Here is a 20,388-nt window from a genome sequence, read left to right as displayed (position 1 = left end):
AACAGTCCCAGAAGTACATAGAACGAGATAAATGCTTCTGCAGAATTTTGTCTGTTCTTTGAGTGTGGATGATTGTGAATGCTATGATCACAGAAGATGTAAGAGGACTGCTATGACTTCATGCTTGATTTGGAATGAGTGATTCTTCTCGATGTCGCAGAATGGATGTGGTACAATTAGAAGTTTGATCGTGATTTTATTCACTTAGGTGCATGACAGAGTGAAAGTAAACATGCCAAGAAGAATAAGCGAGGAACCAGCAGATGCATCAGATACTAAGCCTTGGTAACTACCATATTTTGTACAGTAACCTCACGAGCCTATTTACAACCTCTCCGAGTGGGTTAAGCTCTGTTTATCGGATACCGTTAGTAGGAGCGTGGTTCTGATGCTGGATGCATATTCCTAGGCCCCCATCGGTATCACCTCACTCAAATCCCTTTTAAGATGTGTAACGTAAAAAACAAGCAGACACGCAGAGGTCAGCTTCCGCATCAGCTTCAGCTTTGCCATAATGGCTTCGCACCTTCATCGTATGCCAAAATGGTATTTCACAAGGACGAACACAACAAAAAAAGACAATTGCTTGTATCGATCAAGTCTTCCATCTCAGTCTCAATTCTCCTTCTCCCGCTCACTATGCACGCATGCACGCAAGATGCAATGCCCAACTATCTAATCGTACAATATACAATGCACATCGCCTCTCCTTTGTCTCTTCTCCCTCTCCGCTTCTCTCTTTTCTATCCCTCCTTCCTTAGAGCAAGGGTGGAAACGACCCACCAACCTAATGAATCGAACACGTAACAAGAAATGCAGATGAAGTAGAGGAAGAAAAAAGAGGAGAAATGTAAGACATCAAACAGTAACAGAAAGCAAGAAAATGAAAACGCCTTCCGATCCACCCACCCAACCATCCAGCCATGCTATGCAACACGCCCCAAAACTTTTCATCTTCCACACTTCACCACCACCCCTCTCTGTCGTTTTCCCTCCAAACTACTTCATCTTCCCCAAGAAGCCCTGCAAATCAAACTCCTCCTCATACTGCTTATCATCCCACAGTTCACCCAGATCATCCAACCACCCTTTCTTCCCCTTCTCCCTGACCTCCCCAGTAGCATCCACCATATCCTCCTCTCTCTCACCCTCCGCTCCGCCATTGAGGCTAGGTTTATCGATCCCGTCTGCTGTCTCGCCGAGGTTGAAGAGATCGAGGATCTGGTCTGTTTCCATGGTCCCGAGGCCGGCGTTTTGTTGGTTGACGACTGTGGAGGCGACATCGATTTTGAAGCGTTGGAGGCTGAAGTATGTTAGTCATGATTAGCTAGAAGGGAATGGAGGGGGAACTTACGACATGATCTTCTCCTCCAACGTCCCGCGAGTGATCAAGCGGTACACGTTAACAACTTTCTTCTGACCAATACGATGTGCGCGATCCATAGCCTGCAAATCCTTCTGTGGGTTCCAGTCATGTTCCACGAAGATGACGGTATCGGCACCAGTCAGATTGAGACCTAGACCACCGACTGAGGTGGTTAGGAGGAGACAATCGTAGGATGGATCGGAATTGAATTTGTTGACTATATCTTGACGCTTCGAGGCATCGACTGAACCGTCCATGCGGAGGAACTGGACGGATGGAAGCATCTTCTTGAGGACGTCGTTCTGGACCATATCAAGCATTTCTTTCATCTGGCAGAAGATGAGAGCACGATGCGGCGAGACGTAGGACGTTTCGGTGGTGACTTCATCGGAAGATGGCTCGTTGCCGATTCCACAGTCTATGAGAAGATCGCGGAGGGCTGTGAGCTTTGGGGCGTGGACGGGATCACGGAGACTGCTGCCTGATTTGGCGAGGAATTTTTGTGTTTCTTCGTATTGCTTGTGACCTTCCTTCATGACGAGAGCAGGGGAGTTGCAGAGCTTGCGCATGTATTGTAGAGCTTGGAAGATGTGCTGCTTGGCTTCCTTGTCACCAGCCGAGGCCTTCTCAGCAAGAGTTTTGCCTTCCTTCTTGGTGAAGTCTTCGAAAAGCTTCTTCTGGAGCTCACTGAGATCACAGTAATAGTTCTGAAGGATCTTGGGAGGCAGATCGTCCAACACTTCTTCCTTGAGACGACGCAAGAGGAATGGAAGAACTTGCTTATGAAGGGCTTCGATAGCGAGAGCACCGGCTTCTTGTTCCTTGGAAGAGGATTTGCTGTATCGACTGGCTGCAATAGGCTTGGCAAAGCGATCCATGAACACCTTTTCTGTTCCAAGAAAACCGGGCATGAGGAAGTCGAACAGGGACCAGAGCTCCAAGACATTATTCTGAATAGGCGTGCCAGAGAGGATAAGTCTGTGATTGCTCAGAAGACGCTTTACTGCAATTGTGACCTTCGCTCTAGGATTCTTGATCAAATGACCTTCGTCAAGAACAAGGTAATTCCAATTCATGGCGGTAAGGATCTCAGCATCGTTACGGCAAATATCGTAGGATGTGATAACGATATCTGTCTTGCCAAGCTGATCTTGAAGTCGGGCTCGGTCTGCAGGAGGTCCAACATATGCTGTGCAGGTAAGGAACGGCGCATACGTGTTGATCTCCATCTGCCAGTGACCAGACAACGTCGGCGGGCAGACAATGAGCGACGGTAACCTTCGTACATCAGGGGATCCTGTCTTGGCGAATTCCTCGGCTCGATTGTGATGATCACTTGCCACGATACAAAGCGTTTGTAACGTTTTTCCAAGGCCCATATCATCGCAAAGAATGCCATGAAGATGGTACTTGTTCAGGAAGTTCAGCCAGTTGATACCTTCCTGTTGGTAGGAGCGAAGTTCTGCCTTAATAGCAACTGGGATGGTGAATGGCTCGACTTTGTGGGGATCTAATAGCTGAGCGATGAACGTCCGTTCTCTATCACGGCCCTTCAACAGTTCTTGAGATAAACCAGGAGGATCTGGAATACCTGCCTCAAGCGGTACAAGCTTGACGAGGGTAGCAAACGTCGTGGTCGCGATCAGACGAACATCGTTATCAGAATCACTCATACGACCGAGAACAGGTACGATGAGGAAGATGACATATGGTAGGATATTGTCACCCATGACATGAATGAGATGGTATACCGATTCAATGGCACCTTGGCGGAAGTTCAAGTCAATCGGGTTGCTGATGGATGGTAAGACCTTTTCGACAAGCATCGTCATACCCTCAACTGTTATGACACTGCACACAGTTGCAAGACATTTCGCAGCCATATATCTGAAGACCGACAATTCTGAGTGCAACGCTCTGATGACCAAAGGCAAGAGTCGGATGACGAATGGATGTAAGTCCTTGTGTAAGGTAGGAGTCAACGCCCGAAGAACGGACATTCCGTCCACAGCAGCCTGTCCGGTCTCTTTCTCTGGGTCCTTGGTGTCTTCTGGAAGATCTCCCGCGAATGCATGTGTGAGAGGATCCTCCATGATACTCTTGAGTGTTGGCACTTTCTCAAGAAGATTGGCACCAAAAATACTTGACAACTGCTCCAAAGCTTCCTTTGCACCTCTTCTAATGATTCGCGCATTTTTTGCTTCGAGAGCAAACTTTGCAGCATCAGGGTGATCTCGTCGATCTTCTTCCTTCCGGAGAGACAGGATAGCACTTGTGAAGCCTGCGTTTGGTGTAAATTCGGGAGTTTCTGATGTGTCAATACAACTGAATTTTGCCAGGTTCGAAACGACTTTTTGTGCTGGAGCAGCCCTTCCTCCATCAGCAAACAGCTCCACCAGTCTTGCAATCGATGCTGCAGATCTTTGCTGCAGCTCAGCATTCTCTTCCTTCTTTACGCTGTCCATCATCCCCTTGATAATGTGAGTAGGCTTCTTCGGTGAGAACTTCATTGCCACCAAAGCACTCGCGGCTGCAGCTTTAATTCGAATATCACGCTGCTCTTTTATAGCTTTGGCATTTTCAATGACTTCGGCGACATTATCTCTGGCCTCGGTCAGAGACTGTGTCGAGATCAACCGTTGGCTGGGTGGCATAGCTTTCTTCAACCTATCAAAGTCATCATTGACAACCTTGTCGGCAGTCTGTATTGAGAATGCATCAGGCCCTGCTTCTGGTTCGCCCTGAACGACAACTGCAAGAACCGGTAATTTGCCTTGTGGGACTTTGCCAACATCACGGAAGGTATTGAGTAATTGAGTGCACTGTGCCCGGACAAGCTGCGTGAAGCTCACGAGATCGCGGTAATGTGATGGTCGCTCATTTTCTACGATTCTTTGCAGAGAGTTGACGAATCTCGCTGCTTGATCCTTCGAGGTGCAGTTCTTTGCGTACTCGTCAATGACCAATGCGGCTGTAAGTTGTGTGGAGGAGAAAGCGGATGATAAACCAGGGATGATGCTGGCATCGTAGGCTTCGAGATGGCTGCTTGGCACAAGCGACATGATCAAACCCATAGCTCGGGCTGCTGAAACGCGAGATCTGATCAAAATATCCATACCCACAAGATCGACGTCACCTTGCATCATATGGCCGTCCACGTCATGCGATGAAGATGTTGGGACAGGCTCCAGATTCTTGGTCGATTTTCGTCTTTGCTTCTTCGGCGGAGGTTCTGACGCAGATGGCGGCGAGGCGGGACGTGTCGGAGTGGGCACAAGCCCACTAGGCATTGAGTATGTGCTTCCGGAGGGCTTTTGGAAAAGGGTAGCATTCATCGGTAATGGATGTCGAGAAACGCCAATAGGGTGAAGAGTCAGTTGCATGAGCGGATCAACATGTGCTGAAAATTGTTCCGCAAGATCTGCTGGGTCCTTGGCAAGATATTGTACCAACGCTGTCCAGACTTGTAATGAGAGGTTGAGAGTGTCTGGATTTCGCTCGACCAAAATATTTTGATAGATAAGTCGAAGGATCTTACCATTCAGCCAATCGCGAGTGCCGGCTCCCTCAATGTTGACAAATGTCATGAGCGCTCTCAGCACAGCTGATCGAACGGATGTGATTGTGTGTCGGAGGAATGGGTAGAGTCGTGGGACTAGAAGAGCGAAAGACTGTTCTGAATCTCGAGCCGCATTCTGCTTCATTGCCTCGAGCACTTCGGGAAAACTGCAGAGTTTGGCGAGAAGATCCATAATTTGACCGGTACTAGCACTGAGGTCATCGCCAAGATTTGACAAACACTCCCAGACGATATTGATGAGACCATCCAATGCCTCGGGGCGTAGGTTGACGAATTCTTTGGCGATCGGGATGAGCGTCGCTGCACTGACCGAGCGCACGTCGTCGTCCCAGTCTCCAAGACCCTTCATAACCGCCTTGATGACTCCGTCGATCAAATCACTGTCCTTTAGTAAAAGATCGTTGCGAACAGCCACCAAGTAACGCAGTCCAATCATGCCACCATGACAAATAGCCCATCCAGGCTTCGTCAATTGGAGATCATCTTGAATCACCATCCGGAGAAGAATCCGGTGGACCGCATAGACGATAGTTGGGGGAAGATGGATGAGCAGTGCACCTAGCGTCTGTCCAACGGTCTCGCGAATAGGTGCGACTACTGTGTCAGAAACATAATCACCAAATCGATCCAACATAAAGACACAGCATAATCGGCAAGCAAGATCGTCCAGCCATCTCCGATTAAGCGTATCATTCTCTGGGCGACTTCTTCCTCTAACGCGGCCAGCCCCACCGCCATGGACTCGAACAATCTCTCTCAAACCCATAGCTGCACCATGTCGAGTCTCCCATTGAGGGTCGAAAAGATCAACCATGAGAAATTCGCACAAGCGTTCGTATGGCCACTCACCACCGTCCGCCTCTTCTTCCGTCTGAAGTTCAGATTTGATCGGGAGGACTGGGCCTTTAAATTCGGAGATAACTTTGCTGTCTTCGTCGACTTCTGAACTTCTGTCTAAATTGAAGTAGTCAGAGACACCATTGCCGTTTGCGGCAGAATCATCTACGATGTCTGACATGGTGGTATCAGCGCCAAGTTCCACGGATGCCATGGTGCTCGAGCGTCGAATTGACAAGTCAACCAGTCTACTCTTGCTTCCGGCATGTTGGGCTTCCCGTTTCCTCTTGCGCTTCAATTGATTTAGCTGACGTGCGCTCAAGCCTGACTCTTCCGAGGGAGTGTCAGGTTGCTTAGCACCGTTGCCATATCCATTTGAGGTGTTGATTGATGGGGTAGGTGCTCCGTTTTGTTTAGGTGGAGGGAAGTCGATTTCCATATCTTCCTCAAGGTACTCGCCCAACAAACCTAATCGACCGGCCAGAGTCTTCTTCTGGTGCTCGAGTCGCTGCGCCGGATCGAGTGTCGCGAGCGCGTAGTCAAGGTCTTTGCCGGCACCTCGAAGTAGCTCTTTTCCATATTTGAGGATAGGCACGGGGTCGAGAGTATCGAGACTCAATTGACCCTCGGCAAATGGTAGGTCATCTACCGGCTCCTCTTTTTTGATAGGATGGTCTTCTTCCTTCTTTTCGCTCTTCGCCGATCCATCACCCGTATTTGGATCATATTTTTCTGCATTGTCGACAATTCCGCCTAGTGCCCTGGCAGCTGCTATCCGAGTGTCCCATGTCTTGTGGCGGAGATACGGAACTACTCGGGTGAGGAGGTTGAAGAGCTCTTCGGGATGTGCCTTCTGGACATCAGCCAATTGCTGGGCAGCTGTGTTTCTGATCAGTTGTGTGCTTCCTGTCTCAAGCAACCTAAGGACGAGTCAGCATGTTCGTACGCAGGAACGGGAACTGGAACCGGTGTCTCAAATGACAGCAATGTTTCAAAAGAGTATACGCACGTGACGAGTCGGTCCAGTCTGGCGCACGTGATGTTAGCGTCAGATTCAAATGTCCTTGTTCTTGGTGGGTAGCGTTTGACAGGTTTCTTACCTCGAAGCCATCTTTCTTTCTTACCACGTCCAACGCGTCACCTCTAAGTCTAGGAAGAATTTCGGTTGATGGTAGGACACGCCATAAAGAATTTGAGACCGCAGTCGCGATGATTTGGTTTTGCTGCAAGTTGAGTAGACTGTGGGGGGGCGAATCAACAGATAAAGGAAAGATGTTGGTGTCGATCTGGGCCTTTTGTCCTTCCTCTGAATGCTTGTTGTCAAATGACGAGAGCAAGGGCAATGCAAATGGAAGGGGATATGTTTCTTTGAGCTGAGTTGTGGTTTGTGGCCTCTGATTGGTCGTACACGGTTGTGCTGGCTTGCCTACCTACCTACTCCTTCGCCTTCTAAAAAAGACTATTGGTTAGTCGAAGGTGAGTGCCAAAGGAGTGCAGCTGCAGGCAGAATAGTATGGTTGTAACGTGACCGAAAATTGCAAGTGCAAGTGACCTAACAATTAATTAAATTCGGCCACAAAATCGACTTGGGTTCTCGGCCGGTTCGGTATTTTCGTGTATTCCTGGTGTATTTGTGGAGTGCTGTCAATGCTGTTTGTTCCCGTCCTGGAGTTGAGCCGTGGATATGCCGGAGAGATGTGGGTGCAGGCTCAGGCTCAGGCTCTCGTGCAGTGCATGGGGGTCTCTGGTCCTGTCCTGTCCTGTCCTGTCCTGTCCTGTCCTGTGCTGTCCTGTCGCACCTCTCCTAGGTAGGTACGCGTGCAGCGGTCGCGGTCGTCACTTTCTTGGGGCGGATCGTGCCTTCTATTATAGCTTTGCGCCCCGACAATTTTCGCTTGTGCCTTTAGTGCGTCTGATCCCTGCTGCCTCTGCCTCGACTAGGGGGAGATCATTGACAACGACAGCCACTGCTAAATCCCGCCAGCTCGTCATCGCGGATTCAGGGGGAACAGACGGAGAAGGGGACGGGGACGGGGACGGGGACGGGGACGGGGACGGAGCAAGGAAAGATATTATTTTCCATACCTGCACAATCAATATCCTCTCCGCATTCTACTGTACCTATCTGACCTACAGACAGGTCTTGGCTCGAAGTCGGGGCGGATTACGAAAGCGTGCATGGCTTGCAACAAACACAAGGGCAGGGCAGCGCAGGGCAAGGACTGGGCTGGACCGCATTTTTCGGGAGATCCTTGGCCAATGAAAACGCCCGTAGCCCTGCAAATACAGAGAAAGGAACATCACAAAGCGAGCAGAGGGACTACAAAGGCCTTGAAATGGATACGCGTACTCATGTTTTCAGAATCAAGAAAAATATGATCGCAATCCAGGGCTTTGCTGAAGTTCGATAGCACAGCCAGTTGCTGTTGCAATTACTACGGATCTTCCTCCGTATGTATGGGAAGCTGCAAATCAAAAGCGTGAGAGGATCTGCTAGTCCTTGCTCTATTGGACAGCTGGCAGTTTGCTAAGTTATCCTCTGAACCCTGAGACGGCATCGAAAGTCAATGACTCGGCTGCCAGGGAATCTGATATGTCGTTATCCACGTGACAACCAATGATCTTACCTACCTAGGTACGGTACCTCCCATCGTTGCCTTCAGCTTGAGTTCTAGGTAACTTCGAGTCGTATTACAAAATTGTTTGCCTAGTAGCGTGTATTCCCGGGTGCCTGGTTAATGTCAGCGCCGAGAAATCATTATTATTCGAGTCCAGGTTCAGGTCATAAGAGAAATTCCAGACCCTCCCCTCTGACAATGAATGTTCGAGACAACGAGCGATGCAAGGCGAGGCTGCTGTGGCTGATGGCACTTGGTTCGCTGGACGGCCATCATTGGACGATTTACAGTAGCTAGATGTCCTCACCCGGATTAGGTCGTAGGTACACTAACAGCGCATTTGATGCCAAATGCCAGAGAGAGGCAGAGAGGTATCACCAGATGCACGGTTTTTGACAAAATAGCAACACGTTGACTTAGTCTTGTAAATCCATGTCTTCACGTAGAAAGTGTACCTCCTGTTCACTGCAGAAGGACAAGTCAGCAGCCAGATCCCACCCAGCTTCAACGGTGTCTTGGCAAGGACGGCCATTTGGGGCTTAGCAGACGGCATCCAACCCTTGCATACCTCCGTCGTAATGCCAACAACTTGAGGCATCCTGACCCTGAACCTCGACAGCCATCACAATCCAAAACGCTGCTTCACACCAGTTTCTCTGCAGACGTAAACTCTCTTCCACATTCTAGCTTCTTCTTCTTCTTCTGCAGCCTTCTTCTCGAATTGTTACGCCCTCCAATGCGGTGACCAGGTACCACGAGTTCTAGCCTTCGTCTCCTCGCCCTCGCCCTCGCCCTCGCCTTGGCAACATGGCTTCATACAACACCACGATGCCTGCGACGGCTCCTCGATCAGTTTTTGGCGCACCAGTTCCCATGGCCGACCCTTCTGCTCCGGCCGGTACCTTTGCGCCGGGCACGAAAATCCAAGTGGGAAGCCAGAAGGTTATCATCCAGAAGTACTTCTCCGAGGGAGGATTCGCCCATGTCTACCTGGTCAAGATGCCCAAGCCAATTGATGGGACTGACATTGCCGTATTAAAACGAGTGGCCGTACCGGATAAGGAACACCTGGCGAATATGCGGACGGAGGTGGAAACCATGAAGAAGTTGAAGGGGCATCGACCAATCGTCACATACTACGACTCCCATGCCTCACAACTGAAGGGCGGAGGGTACGAGGTGTTTCTGCTGATGGAGTTCTGTAATGGTGGAGGGCTGATAGACTTTATGAATACACGGTTGCAGAATCGTCTGACAGAACCTGAGATCTTGAAGATCTTCTCTGACGTTACGGAGGGAGTTGCTTGCATGCATTACTTGAAGCCCCCGCTTCTCCATCGGGACTTGAAAGTTGAGAACGTCCTCATAACTTCGACTGGGAATTCTAAGAGATTCAAGCTCTGCGATTTTGGTTCCACGGCCCCGCCACGACCTGCGGCCACCACAGCTGCAGAGTGCAGGTTGATCGAGGATGATGTACAGAAACACACTACGTTGCAATACAGGAGCCCTGAGATGGTCGACGTATACCGTAAACAACCGATCGACGAGAAGTCGGATATATGGGCGTTGGGAGTTCTGTTATACAAGCTGTGCTATTACACCACACCCTTTGAAGCACAAGGACAACTTGCGATTCTGAACGCCAGCTTTAAATTCCCGAGCTACCCTCCATTTTCCGACAATTTGAAGAAGCTCATAGGTAGGTTTTATGAACAAATGTATGGGTATAATACTAAAATTTGCAGCCTCTATGTTGAAGGAGAATCCTAAATCACGTCCAAACATCTACCAAGTGCTTCGAGAAGCATGTCTAATGCAGGGGCTGGCAGTGCCCATCAAAGATGTGCGTCAAAATGCAAGCGTTCAAGATAGAATACTTATTTCATATAGATTTATGCTGGACGAACAAAGTCAGAAACCAGACGAAATCAGCAGCTTCCTAAGCCAGAAGAGATCAGCTCACCACCACCTGTTGGCGCTGTATATTCTCCACCCCCACCGGTTCAACAAGTCATTCCAGATATTGTTCCAATGAGAAGAGGAAGACCCACGGCCAACTCACAACCACATGTAGCCAAGCCAAGTCCATCCCCTCTGCGCGGGGTGAACAGCGATCCATGGGCGGCATTGGATGCTAAATCCAGCTCTCCGGCACTCGACGATATATCTAGTCGATTTCCAAGTTTGGATCAGTTTTCTTTGCTTCACGATGGTGGAAAGTTCGATTTTGATAAGAGTTCTCCAACGAAGCCAACCGCAACACGAGACTTAAATCAGAGAGTTGCGGAAAAGCTGGCAGACGATGCATTTGCGGTACCGTCACAGCCGAAACCAGTACCCGCATCAACAGTGAAACCATTAAATAACGTGGTGTCTCGAGCACAGAAAATCATTTCTAGCAACCCGGAGTTGCAGGCTGCAGCTGCACCGACTGTTGTGTATCAGCCTACACCCACAAGGCCACCAACTAGCTCTTATGTGTCACAGGGTACTATGACGACCCCTACTCCACCTCCTACTGGACAGCCACCTACCAAGTATGCACCTTCGCCCACATATCGATTTCCCCAGACCTCTGATCATCATCGATCATCAAGCCTTCCCAGGAACCAAGAAGCTGTAAGTACCAGGTCACATCTCTTGCGACCAGAAGAAAACCAGACTCTGCGTCCTAATATCCCACGAAATTCGTCCTTTACGCAACCTGGCCACGCGAGACATTCATCCTCGTCTCGCCCATCGCTTGAGGCTGGCAGGCCTAGTCTTGAAGCATTGGAGCCCGTAGCAAGGACCAAGTCAAGTAATTCTCGGCCACGCCCATCAAGTACTTATTTGGAATCAAACATGGACTTCCTGCGCGAGAAGGAAAAGGAGTCGAGTGGTAGACCATCTCTTTCTGAGAAGCGTCCTTCGTACAAAGCCCTCGAAACTGCTGTTGCAGACTCGCCTTCGGATGAAGAGACAACCATACAGTCAAATGTTGACTTCCTTCGTACAATGGAAGACCAGGATACTTCCAAGAAGGATAGGCGGCGGAGTAGCGGTGGTGGGAACAAATCCAAGCGCTCCAGTTTGCCGTCTATGTCACTATCTGGCACCAAGAATTTATTAGCGGGCAAATTCGGGGATGCGTTCAAGCGATTTGAGCACAACGCCAGCTCACCGCCTGCACCGAGAACCCCAAGTCCTCTGAACGACATGGAGCGCAGGGATTTGACACCTATTGCCGGCTCAGAAGCTACCGATGGTCGCAGTGATGATGGCAATGTTCTCGAAGATATGGAACACATGGCACCTGAGCAACGTCGTGAGATCGAGAGGAGACGTCTATCTATGGAAGAAAAGCGCGTAGCCAACGCTGCCGCTGAGTATCGCAAGCGTGTAGCCGATCGGGGACCCACAGCACCACGGAGTATAGGAGGCGTCTCACGTGCAGCCAGTATCCAACACAAGGTCCAAAGTCTCCTTGACGAGAATCAGGGCCCGTCGCCCGTCAAGAAAACAGCCGAGGGATACGGCCGATTCACAGACAGCGGACCACCACCCCAATCCAACCAATTCGAGCAATCCGCAAACCCTTACGCGAAACCTACCCCCTCCGTGATCCGCAAACCCATGACACAGTCCGTAGGAGGTGTGATCCATCCCCGAACTGTACCTATCACCCAACCTGATCTTAACTACGCAAAGCCACGCACCGCTCTCCCCCCGCAATCACAATCTCAACCCCAGCCCATCACATCTCCCGCGACCATCTCGCGCACAGGACCACGACCAAACGCGCCACCGAAACCAATGCATCTCAATAGCATCTCCACTGGTCCGTCACACTCCATGCAGAACTCTCCTCCCAAACCCTCAGCTCTATCGCCTCGACCCTTGCAGGCTAGACCGGATATGACTTTACAGGAGAAAGAGGACTATGTCGCGGATTTCAGCAAGAGGTTCCCAAGTCTGAGTGGAATTGAGATGGTGGAAAGAAGTATTGATGTTGGGCCTGGGCCTGCGGCTGGGGGTTCGAGCGCTGGTGTCACTGGTGCTGGTGGTACTTCTGGAGCCCAGCTCAAGGATGACAGGGTAAGAGAGACTGGTGGGCTACGGAGTAGGGAGCTGTGACAGAGAGGGAAGAAAGTCTTGTATATGTACCAGGCTTGACAATTCCCAGATCGCTTGAAGTCGAGTCGAGTCGAACCGGCCGAAGATAGATATATTGGCTAGTGTAGCGGATGATGGCAAAATCGGCGCAATTTAGACGATAGAGAAACATATCAATCGATACATGATCCAAAGCACATAATATCACACTGGATGAATATTGCTGGATGCACGTGCACTTTCGTAGTCCTTTTTGAGCTCCGGCACTGCTCAGCTAGATAGAATATTTCAATTCTTGATGAACAGATCATTGACTGTTAATCGGGCTACCTAATAACAGAAAGTCACTTTCTCCTCATCGTGCCTTATTCGCCCCGCAAGAGGCTAACAGGCAAGCTCAGGAAACACAATTGTCCAGGTAGAATTCAACTTGAGCCAAAGTCGCTAATTCAAGATTTCCTAATTAGCAATGGCACGACGCCAATATTCAGCTTTCTTCTCCCAGCGGTGAAGGGCAGAAGCGGCGGCGATTGATTCTTTGGTTGGTGAGAAGGGACTATTGGAAGTCCCATCAGGGTCGCAGCTGCCGCTTCGATGACTTCCTGCCCTTTGCGCTGTGATTCAGGCACTAAATTAAGCATACCATCTTCCGAGCTTGAATCTCTATAGATTCAACAACACCAAGCATCTATACGGCACCACTATCTTCAGCACTTTCGGAATCACATCCGATTAGTTTCAAATATCACTGACTAGCGAAAATGCCGGCAAGTGGCGTTCAGTCATGCACCTGAAAGGTGCGGACGACTTCCTTCTATTGGGTTCGGGAGTCATTAAAACCCAATGTCGTCTGGAGAGGAAAAGTAATTTCCAGGAAATCATGGCAGAGGAAAGCCAAAACGACACCCGACGTTCCACAGACGAGCCCATAGCACGTGTCCCTCCACAGTCACTGTGTTCATCCTGACTGGCTCAGCGTCATGATCAAGCTGCCTGAGGGTATTGGAGATTAATTCAGAAATGTTAGTATTGGGCAGCTTTTCTGCCTCCTCTGCAACTTCCTGTAGCCGTCTTGAAAGATATTGAGGGGCTCAAGTGCTAACACTACCATATACAGGAACTCGCGATGTACGAACAACCATTCGTGAGGGAATGCCCCAGAATCCGCGCGCCCACATCGAAAGCATGAGCATGAGTTCACTTTGTCCGTATGTTATGATATACGAGTAGATAGACACAACGTTGTCGAAAACAAAAGCAGATAACCACAGAACGGGCCCCCTCCTGCCTCGACTGGTTGCGCGAAAGGTTCTGAAAGCTCTAGACGTGTTCCATGATAACGGATGGATACACGCCGATGTGAATGTATGGTAAGCTGGACGACACCTACTTTGTTCCCTGGCTTCTCTTCGAACTTTCTCATTCGCTTCTACCAAACTGAACCAGCAACGTGAACGAGGTCATGAATAGTAGCCAGCGCATGAGGAACAGCGTGACCAGCGCAGAGGGGACATTTTAATCTCTGCTATGTCCATGCAGACACAGGTACCGCGATGTACTGTAGTCATTGCTCTGCTGGGTCTGATATACTGCAGCGCGATCAATAAGCGAGCCAGTTTGATGTCCTCTCATGCGTTCGTCGGGAGGGTGATTCATCCCAGACTACCTACTAAAGATGTGAGTATTACAATGAAAAAACCAGTATTAACACATGGAATCATCAGCGATTCATTCATTCCACCCTTTTACAATATCATATGTTCTTCTCGTTCGTTTTCGGAGCTCGTAGCGTGTGTACTTATGTGGATTCGCTTAGAATCCTTATTGTTGATTTCCAGTCGATCAATCACGAGTCTCAAGATCCTGCCAGTATTTGCCCTTCTAGTCGGACCTATGAATATGGTCACATCATTTTCAACATGCTTCGAAGAAAATTCAAGTGCAAGTGAGCGTTCCTACTTTGCCGGCTCGCTTCAAAGCATCGATTCACTAGTGCTACTTCAGACCAGACCATCAACCATCCAACTTACTCATGCAATACTAATAATCTTCTAGTAGTTATGTTTCATCTTCTGAGAGAATTTTTGGGAATGAGATATCGACATGCCTGCTGGCAAAATCAAGATCAGCTCTTCTCCCTCCCGACAATCTCCCAACCTGGGATCTCCCACTCTGGACCATGCTCTACTTGATGCCAACTCTTCTTATCCTTACTCTTTCCTTTCACGTCTTGTTTGGTCCCCTCGATAGTTAAAGTGCCCTCGTTTTCGTTCTCACTCGTAGTTTCGTCGTCTATGACTTGAACTGGAGTGTCGGTTGGCGGAGACGCGCTAGATCCGGGTATCAATGCGCCGAGAACTCTTTTGAATATCGAAAATGAAGGAGGAGGAAATTCGGGGGAGCCGTTTTCCGAGGAGGGGATTATAAGCGGCTCGGGCTCCAGCCGGCTGGCCTTAAGTTTGCTTTTGCTTTCATCTCCCTTAGATTGTATACTTCCATTCCCGTCCGCATCCTCGTCCTGAACCTTAACTTTCAAATCCGCGGCTCCCTCACTCCCTTTCTCGATCTTCAACTGCCCCTCAAAAGGAACCTCAATTTCAAACTCCCTGATTCCCTTCCCACCCCTCCCCACTCCAAGTGTGAACGGTCTGCATTTCGGACACAGTTGCGGTATTTGCTGTATCCGGGGCGTCTTCTCCATGTTGAAACAGCGGAGGATGTTTGAGTTCTGAGTGCTGTTCTTGGTTCTGGATAAAATAGGAGAGGAGAATGGACATGGTGGGCTGTGGATTATGCGGGGTGTTTTTGAGGCGGAGGGAGATGAGGGAGAGGGTGAGGAAGGTGATGTGGAGGTGTTAAAGCTGGGTGGGCAGGAGGAAGGCCAGGTTTTGTGGGTGCAGACGTAGGCGTTGAGGGTGTAGTGGCATTTCTGGACTGCTAGGGATGAGTTGGAAGCTTTAGGTGTGGGAGGAATGGGAGAAGTTGTGGACTTGGGTAGTGGAGGTGGCATTTTAGGTTGGCGGTTGGCTTCATCTTGGACTAGGATCAACGCTTGATTTGTGTAGTTGTTTTTCGTATGTTGAAGAAGAAAAAGATACAGAGAAGGTCAACTTGCCGAAGATATTTTGAGGTGCTCAATGTGATAGGGGAAAGAAATATGTAAAGTATACCATGGTGGATTAGGTGATTCAACTGACGAGTCCTCCTGTTGGAGTCATCCAACGACGAGCGGTCATTCTGTATAGGAACAAAACAGTACACTCAGGCTCACAAACTGCTCATCCGAACACGCAGGACATTTGTGAATCACCTAAGTAACGTTTGCTTGTTCTGAGTCTGTAGGCGATTTGATCTGTTAATAATTATTAGATGTTTGCAAAACATTGCTCCTCTTGCCACTTTTTTACGTTTTGCGGGATTCTACCTAACTTGCTGAATTCAAGACTCGGATTGCTCTGCTGTTGCTGACTCGGTTCAGATCGAAAGGGTGCGAGGATTGAACGTCTCATCTTCCTGGAACACGTCAGAATGTAGAACAGCTCATTGATTCTGTTGTTCGAATCCTCCACAAACATCGCTACCAATAACGTTGTTTGATTTCTTTGTATAAAAACAGTGACTTTCTCCCTCAAAGACCTGATTCCTCTGAAACCCAACAGATCTCCAACATATACTCAAAAGCAACCCCTGATCTAGAGCGTACAAGAATTAAAGGCTAGTTCCACGTTCGCAGGAAAGTAGAGGAGTAGATAATACAACAAAAGAAAGGTAAGCAAAATGGACACCTGGTTCCGCCGCTTCAACATGAGTCTCCAGACTGCGCTCGTTCCTCATCGACCACCACTTAGCCAAGCAAACCTAGAAGCTCACCAACAGATGAATCCTCAATACCAAATGGATATCCAGAGATGGAGAGAACAAGTCGCGATGGGACAGGATCCGATGAGGCATCAGGAGGTGCAGAGGCGGCCGTTTTATGGTCAGGGGAGGGAGTTGCCTGGAAGGTGGAGGCCATATTGGTGACTTGCAAACTAGGGCAGCAAGGAAGGGCGGAAAGCCGATGCGGACTGGAAGTTGTAGCTGAGAAATGGAGACATGTGCAGAACGCTACGTAGTCTTGCCTTTGCGTGTTTTGGGGTAGAATGCTAGACTCGGTGACAAATATCGTCTTGTGACTGTTTCCATATCGGAGATTGCTGGGAGGGAACAGTTTTTTGGTGAACAGACTCGATACGAACAATGCCGTATTCGGGATGGCCGGTCGATTCTCGTCCAAATTTATTTGAGAATCGTCTTGATGACTGTGAGCTACGTATTTCTCAACCCCTAGCTGGTGACATGCATATTTCCAAGTGAGTAGATGATTTGAAGACAGTGCAGGTAGAGTAGAGGATTTCAGGCCTCTTGTTACATCTTAGACCCGTCGCGAAGCCATGTAAAGAATGCAAGTCAAATCACTGTGGCTCCATTGAGGTAAACATGCGATCTTTGGAATCAAGCATCGCTTTCTGTTGGATTTTTGAGCGGAACAAAAAGAGAATCCTTGCTCGACACAGACGCGTAATCGCCAGTCCCATATTATTCCATCTCATATTAACAGCTGAGGTGGGAAACGTCTCTTCATTGGCCACTTGACAATATCAGAAAACTCATGATATGGTTTGAGCCAAACTTTCCAAATCGCTTAAAAACTGGCAATGACTTGGAAGTCATCAGACACTTGAATCTGATGAACATAAGACTACCAAAAGGACAGCGAAGACTGAAAATACTTGAGCATAGGATAAGAGCAAGAAACGGCGGATAAATTTGAAATAAATGAAAATGCCAAGATGTGCCCAAAGGAGAAAGTCCTCACGCCCCTGTTATCCGGATCCGTCTTTAGCGGCTTGGAAGTATGAACTGCGCTCTGCACTCCAAACTACACCCCCTCTCCGTCTCAGCCAAACTCACCCCGATGTATTCTCTGTACTCACCTTACCAGCGTCGTCGAGGGAGGGTAGAGGCCAGTATATCGCTGCTCAGCGTCGTTGTTGACCCGGCAGATGTTGAAATAAAGCCCCATCGCGAACATGCCGAAGGATAAGGAGCACCATCCCTTCGCGACGAATGGACGGCCAATGCCTCGTCCCCTGCGGCGCATTCAGCGCATCACTGCGACGCCGACTTTCAAGCTCGTCGCCCTGATAATATTCTTGCTTCTTGGTATAAGATGGTTGTTAGATCACAATCATGACAGACACGACTGGCCTGGTCCGGTGCGGCCCACCATGAGCGTAGAGAGCCTCTGGATCCAGTGGGACGACAAGCAGTATATCCAGATCGTGGCAGACGAGGAGAAGCTGTGTAGTGCGGTCCTGACATGGCATGACATTGAGGAGATAGGAAGTAGGGCGAGGAGGTGAGTTGCTCAAGGCTGACGGACAATATCAAGTGCAAGCTGGTGCAAGTACTGACGCGAGCAAAGAACTCTAGTCTACCCCTCCACCTGGAGTCCTGACGAAGTCGAAACTGACCCCGCGCTCAACAACACCTTGACACGAAAAGCACACCTCTTGCGCGAAGCTCGCGATAAATACTTTGCGCGTCTACATCCCATTGACGCTCTGAAAGAGAATGTTGCTGACCGGGGAAGATGGGCAGACCAATATATCAAACTGATAGCATTCAATCTTACGGAGTTCTCGCGGGTCCTAGTCCTCGACTCTGCCTCTCAAGCAAGAGGAAACCTCGATTCAGTATTCCTGCTCCCGAAAGCGAAGTTAGCAATGCCATGGGTATATTGGGGCGAGCCGACAGGCTGGGCATTCTCCAACCAGATGATGCTCATTACTCCTTCCGCGAACGAATTCGCAAGAATACAGGCCGAGATCGAGAAGGCAGATCCCGATCAATACGACCTCACGATCGTCGAGAAACTGTATAAAAGCAAAACCTTGAAGATCCCACAACGACCATACCACTTAATGACTGGCGAGTTCCGGAGACAAGACCACTCGAAGTATCGAGGCTCGAGCAAGAAATGGGATCCAGAAGCGGAGCTACATAATTCCAAGATGATACATTTTTCAGACTGGCCGATTCCTCGACCGTGGGATAGCGCTCCCCAGTCAATGTTGAATAAACACATGCCGAAATGTTTGAAGAGCGAGTGGTTTGGAGCGACGAATTGTAAAGATAGGATGATTTGGATGCAGCTGTATGCTGATTATGCTGCGAAGAGGAAGGGCTTCTGTGGAAGTCATTTCGAGGTTAAAGTACGCGACCAGGAAGCTGATGCTATGTTGAGACATGGGAGGTTCTTCCATGATGAAACTACGTGAAAGAGGCGTCGGATATTGGATAAGCGAATGATTGTATTATTTTGGATACATGACTAGGTTGAGAAGTATATACCCCTTCAGTTGGTTGAACAATGAGTAATATTAACGATTATGTGCAAAGGACAATGTTTGCCTGTGTACAGAATGATAATGCCTATCGTTTGCACATGTGCTGCTGCTCCTTCCAGAAATTCCAAGAGAATTGAAGCCCAATCGTCCGCGTCTTTGCCGAACCAAACAATAAGAACAGGCATCTTCCCATCATCATCACGATGCCCACCCATTCATTTCAAATTTGCCCATTCAGAATCCCCAGTACCCCTTAACCAACCACCCGGCATACGCACCCAGTCCCCCCAGCACTCCAAGACTCCCCACATACCCCAGTGGTCTCCCCACACCTCCATCCCCAAAGTTGCCCTTCATCATCAAACCTGCTTCAGCATGCGCGATCCGCAGCGCCAGCAGCGTCGCCATCGTATAATGCAGCGCCTTCCTGTTCCCGCCGTTGAGCTCCGCGATGATGAGGAGGATGAAGGCCAAGGGGACGTTTTCGAGGAAGTTCGAGTGCGAGTGGGAGGCGAGGGTCAGGGGAGAGTATTTGGATGTGGTTGTGGATGGGTCGGTTGGTGTCTGGGGAGTGTCAGATTTATTATGTATGTAGTTTTGGAGAATGGAAAGAAAGTGAGAGTCTAACCGAAGTATCTTTGTCGCCGAAATAGACATGCGTCTTGAGGCGTTGGTTGAAGACTCGACTGGAGAGGAAGATGTTGTAGAGTGCAAAGGGCCCTGCCCATGTCCCGGCGATAGCTGAATGATTGATGTCAGTATATCATTAAGTGTTTATGTAGATCTGGAGAGCTTGAAACCAGCGATAGAGTTTTACTGTACGGAAATAATAAAACATAGGATGTAAAAAAGTAATAAGTATTGCAATGATTCAAGTAAAGCATATCAAACTTACGCAGCAGCCTTGGAACGGGAATTCCAACTGTAGTCATTGTGAGTTTGAGACGGACTACCTTCTAGGCTTCTAGGGCTTGCTTGAGGAATCCAGCTATTCGCGACTAAGATTGTGATTCTACGACAATGAATTTCAAAAGTGGTGAAATAGCATGGACGCAAGAAATGAAGATTCTTAGATCAAGAGAGCAGAAGAGCGAATAGGCTATATAGAGCTTCCCCCTCGGTAACCAGAGTTGTCGTAACATCTACCCCGCCTTCGACATAACAACGCAAATGGCTGACAAACATTGCTGGGCGGCTCCCCGAAATAGCTTCAAGCTCCTTTCTCCCGAGGTGTTGCATCGGGGATAACTTCTCGAAATCAAAGAACGTCATAGTAGGCAAGTAATCCATGTCGAAATGTCATGATAAGCATCTCATTAGGCGGAATAAAGTTTAGACTGCCGCCAAAAAGGTACGCGGACACACCCGGGTACAGCACTAGCTGCGATCGAAGACAACGACATCTCGATCTCTTGAAAGGATGCATCTAGATTCTGAAATTGCAAGATGAAGAAACTATGCTCCAAAAGAATTTGCTCAAGATGGGTTTCGGGCAAT

The 20,388-nt window shown here is 49.0% G+C and overlaps 5 protein-coding genes across 5 annotated transcripts; 2 read left to right on the top strand and 3 right to left on the bottom strand.

The window, feature by feature from the left end:
• Window positions 1-144: 144 nt before the first annotated feature.
• On the bottom strand, window positions 145-7,576 carry MOT1 (TATA-binding protein-associated factor mot1). The gene is made up of 4 exons (XM_058500083.1): window positions 6,884-7,576; window positions 6,793-6,810; window positions 1,355-6,703; window positions 145-1,303 (listed from the first exon to the last, which is right to left on the bottom strand). The coding sequence occupies exons 1-4, from the start codon at window positions 6,892-6,894 to the stop codon at window positions 1,000-1,002; spliced, it is 5,682 nt and encodes a 1,893-aa protein (XP_058349918.1). The 5' UTR covers window positions 6,895-7,576; the 3' UTR covers window positions 145-999.
• A 1,298-nt stretch (window positions 7,577-8,874) lies between these two features.
• Window positions 8,875-14,079, top strand: ONS95_006616 (uncharacterized protein). Its single transcript, XM_058500082.1, has 4 exons — window positions 8,875-10,103; window positions 10,150-10,247; window positions 10,295-13,521; window positions 13,617-14,079. The coding sequence occupies exons 1-3, from the start codon at window positions 9,209-9,211 to the stop codon at window positions 12,518-12,520; spliced, it is 3,219 nt and encodes a 1,072-aa protein (XP_058349917.1). The 5' UTR covers window positions 8,875-9,208; the 3' UTR covers window positions 12,521-13,521; window positions 13,617-14,079.
• A 401-nt stretch (window positions 14,080-14,480) lies between these two features.
• Window positions 14,481-17,415, bottom strand: ONS95_006615 (uncharacterized protein). Its single transcript, XM_058500081.1, has 2 exons — window positions 15,907-17,415; window positions 14,481-15,851 (listed from the first exon to the last, which is right to left on the bottom strand). Exon 2 carries the CDS (start codon window positions 15,507-15,509, stop codon window positions 14,625-14,627), a length of 885 nt encoding a protein of 294 aa, XP_058349916.1. The 5' UTR covers window positions 15,510-15,851; window positions 15,907-17,415; the 3' UTR covers window positions 14,481-14,624.
• A 156-nt stretch (window positions 17,416-17,571) lies between these two features.
• GNT1_1 (N-acetylglucosaminyltransferase) lies at window positions 17,572-18,822 on the top strand (the record flags this gene model as incomplete). The annotated part of the gene is made up of 2 exons (XM_058500080.1): window positions 17,572-17,900; window positions 17,967-18,822. The coding sequence occupies 2 exons, from the start codon at window positions 17,572-17,574 to the stop codon at window positions 18,820-18,822; spliced, it is 1,185 nt and encodes a 394-aa protein (XP_058349915.1).
• A 303-nt stretch (window positions 18,823-19,125) lies between these two features.
• Window positions 19,126-19,823, bottom strand: ONS95_006613 (uncharacterized protein; the record flags this gene model as incomplete). Its single annotated transcript, XM_058500079.1, has 3 exons — window positions 19,126-19,455; window positions 19,520-19,632; window positions 19,787-19,823. The coding sequence occupies 3 exons, from the start codon at window positions 19,821-19,823 to the stop codon at window positions 19,126-19,128; spliced, it is 480 nt and encodes a 159-aa protein (XP_058349914.1).
• Between the last annotated feature and the right edge of the window lie 565 nt (window positions 19,824-20,388).

Source organism: Cadophora gregata (genome assembly GCF_030347475.1).
Source record: "Cadophora gregata isolate MNR1 chromosome Unknown scaffold_18, whole genome shotgun sequence".
Lineage (NCBI taxonomy): Eukaryota > Fungi > Ascomycota > Leotiomycetes > Helotiales > Ploettnerulaceae > Cadophora > Cadophora gregata.
The sequence above is the reverse complement of the archived record's forward strand: the minus strand, read 5'-3'. Positions and strand labels throughout refer to the sequence as shown.

What these genes read in the sequence shown, in the direction of transcription:
- MOT1 (XM_058500083.1), bottom strand. An exon ending in TTGGAGGAGAAGATCATGTC is followed by an intron (nt 1,304 to 1,354) that starts GTAAGTTCCCCC and finishes AACATACTTCAG; the next exon opens with CCTCCAACGCTTCAAAATCG.
- ONS95_006616 (XM_058500082.1), top strand. Translation starts at nt 9,209, where the DNA reads ATGGCTTCATACAACACCACGATGCCTGCGACGGCTCCTCGATCAGTT. An exon ending in CAATTTGAAGAAGCTCATAG is followed by an intron (nt 10,104 to 10,149) that starts GTAGGTTTTATG and finishes TAAAATTTGCAG; the next exon opens with CCTCTATGTTGAAGGAGAAT. An exon ending in TGGCAGTGCCCATCAAAGAT is followed by an intron (nt 10,248 to 10,294) that starts GTGCGTCAAAAT and finishes TATTTCATATAG; the next exon opens with ATTTATGCTGGACGAACAAA.
- ONS95_006615 (XM_058500081.1), bottom strand. Translation starts at nt 15,509, where the DNA reads ATGCCACCTCCACTACCCAAGTCCACAACTTCTCCCATTCCTCCCACA.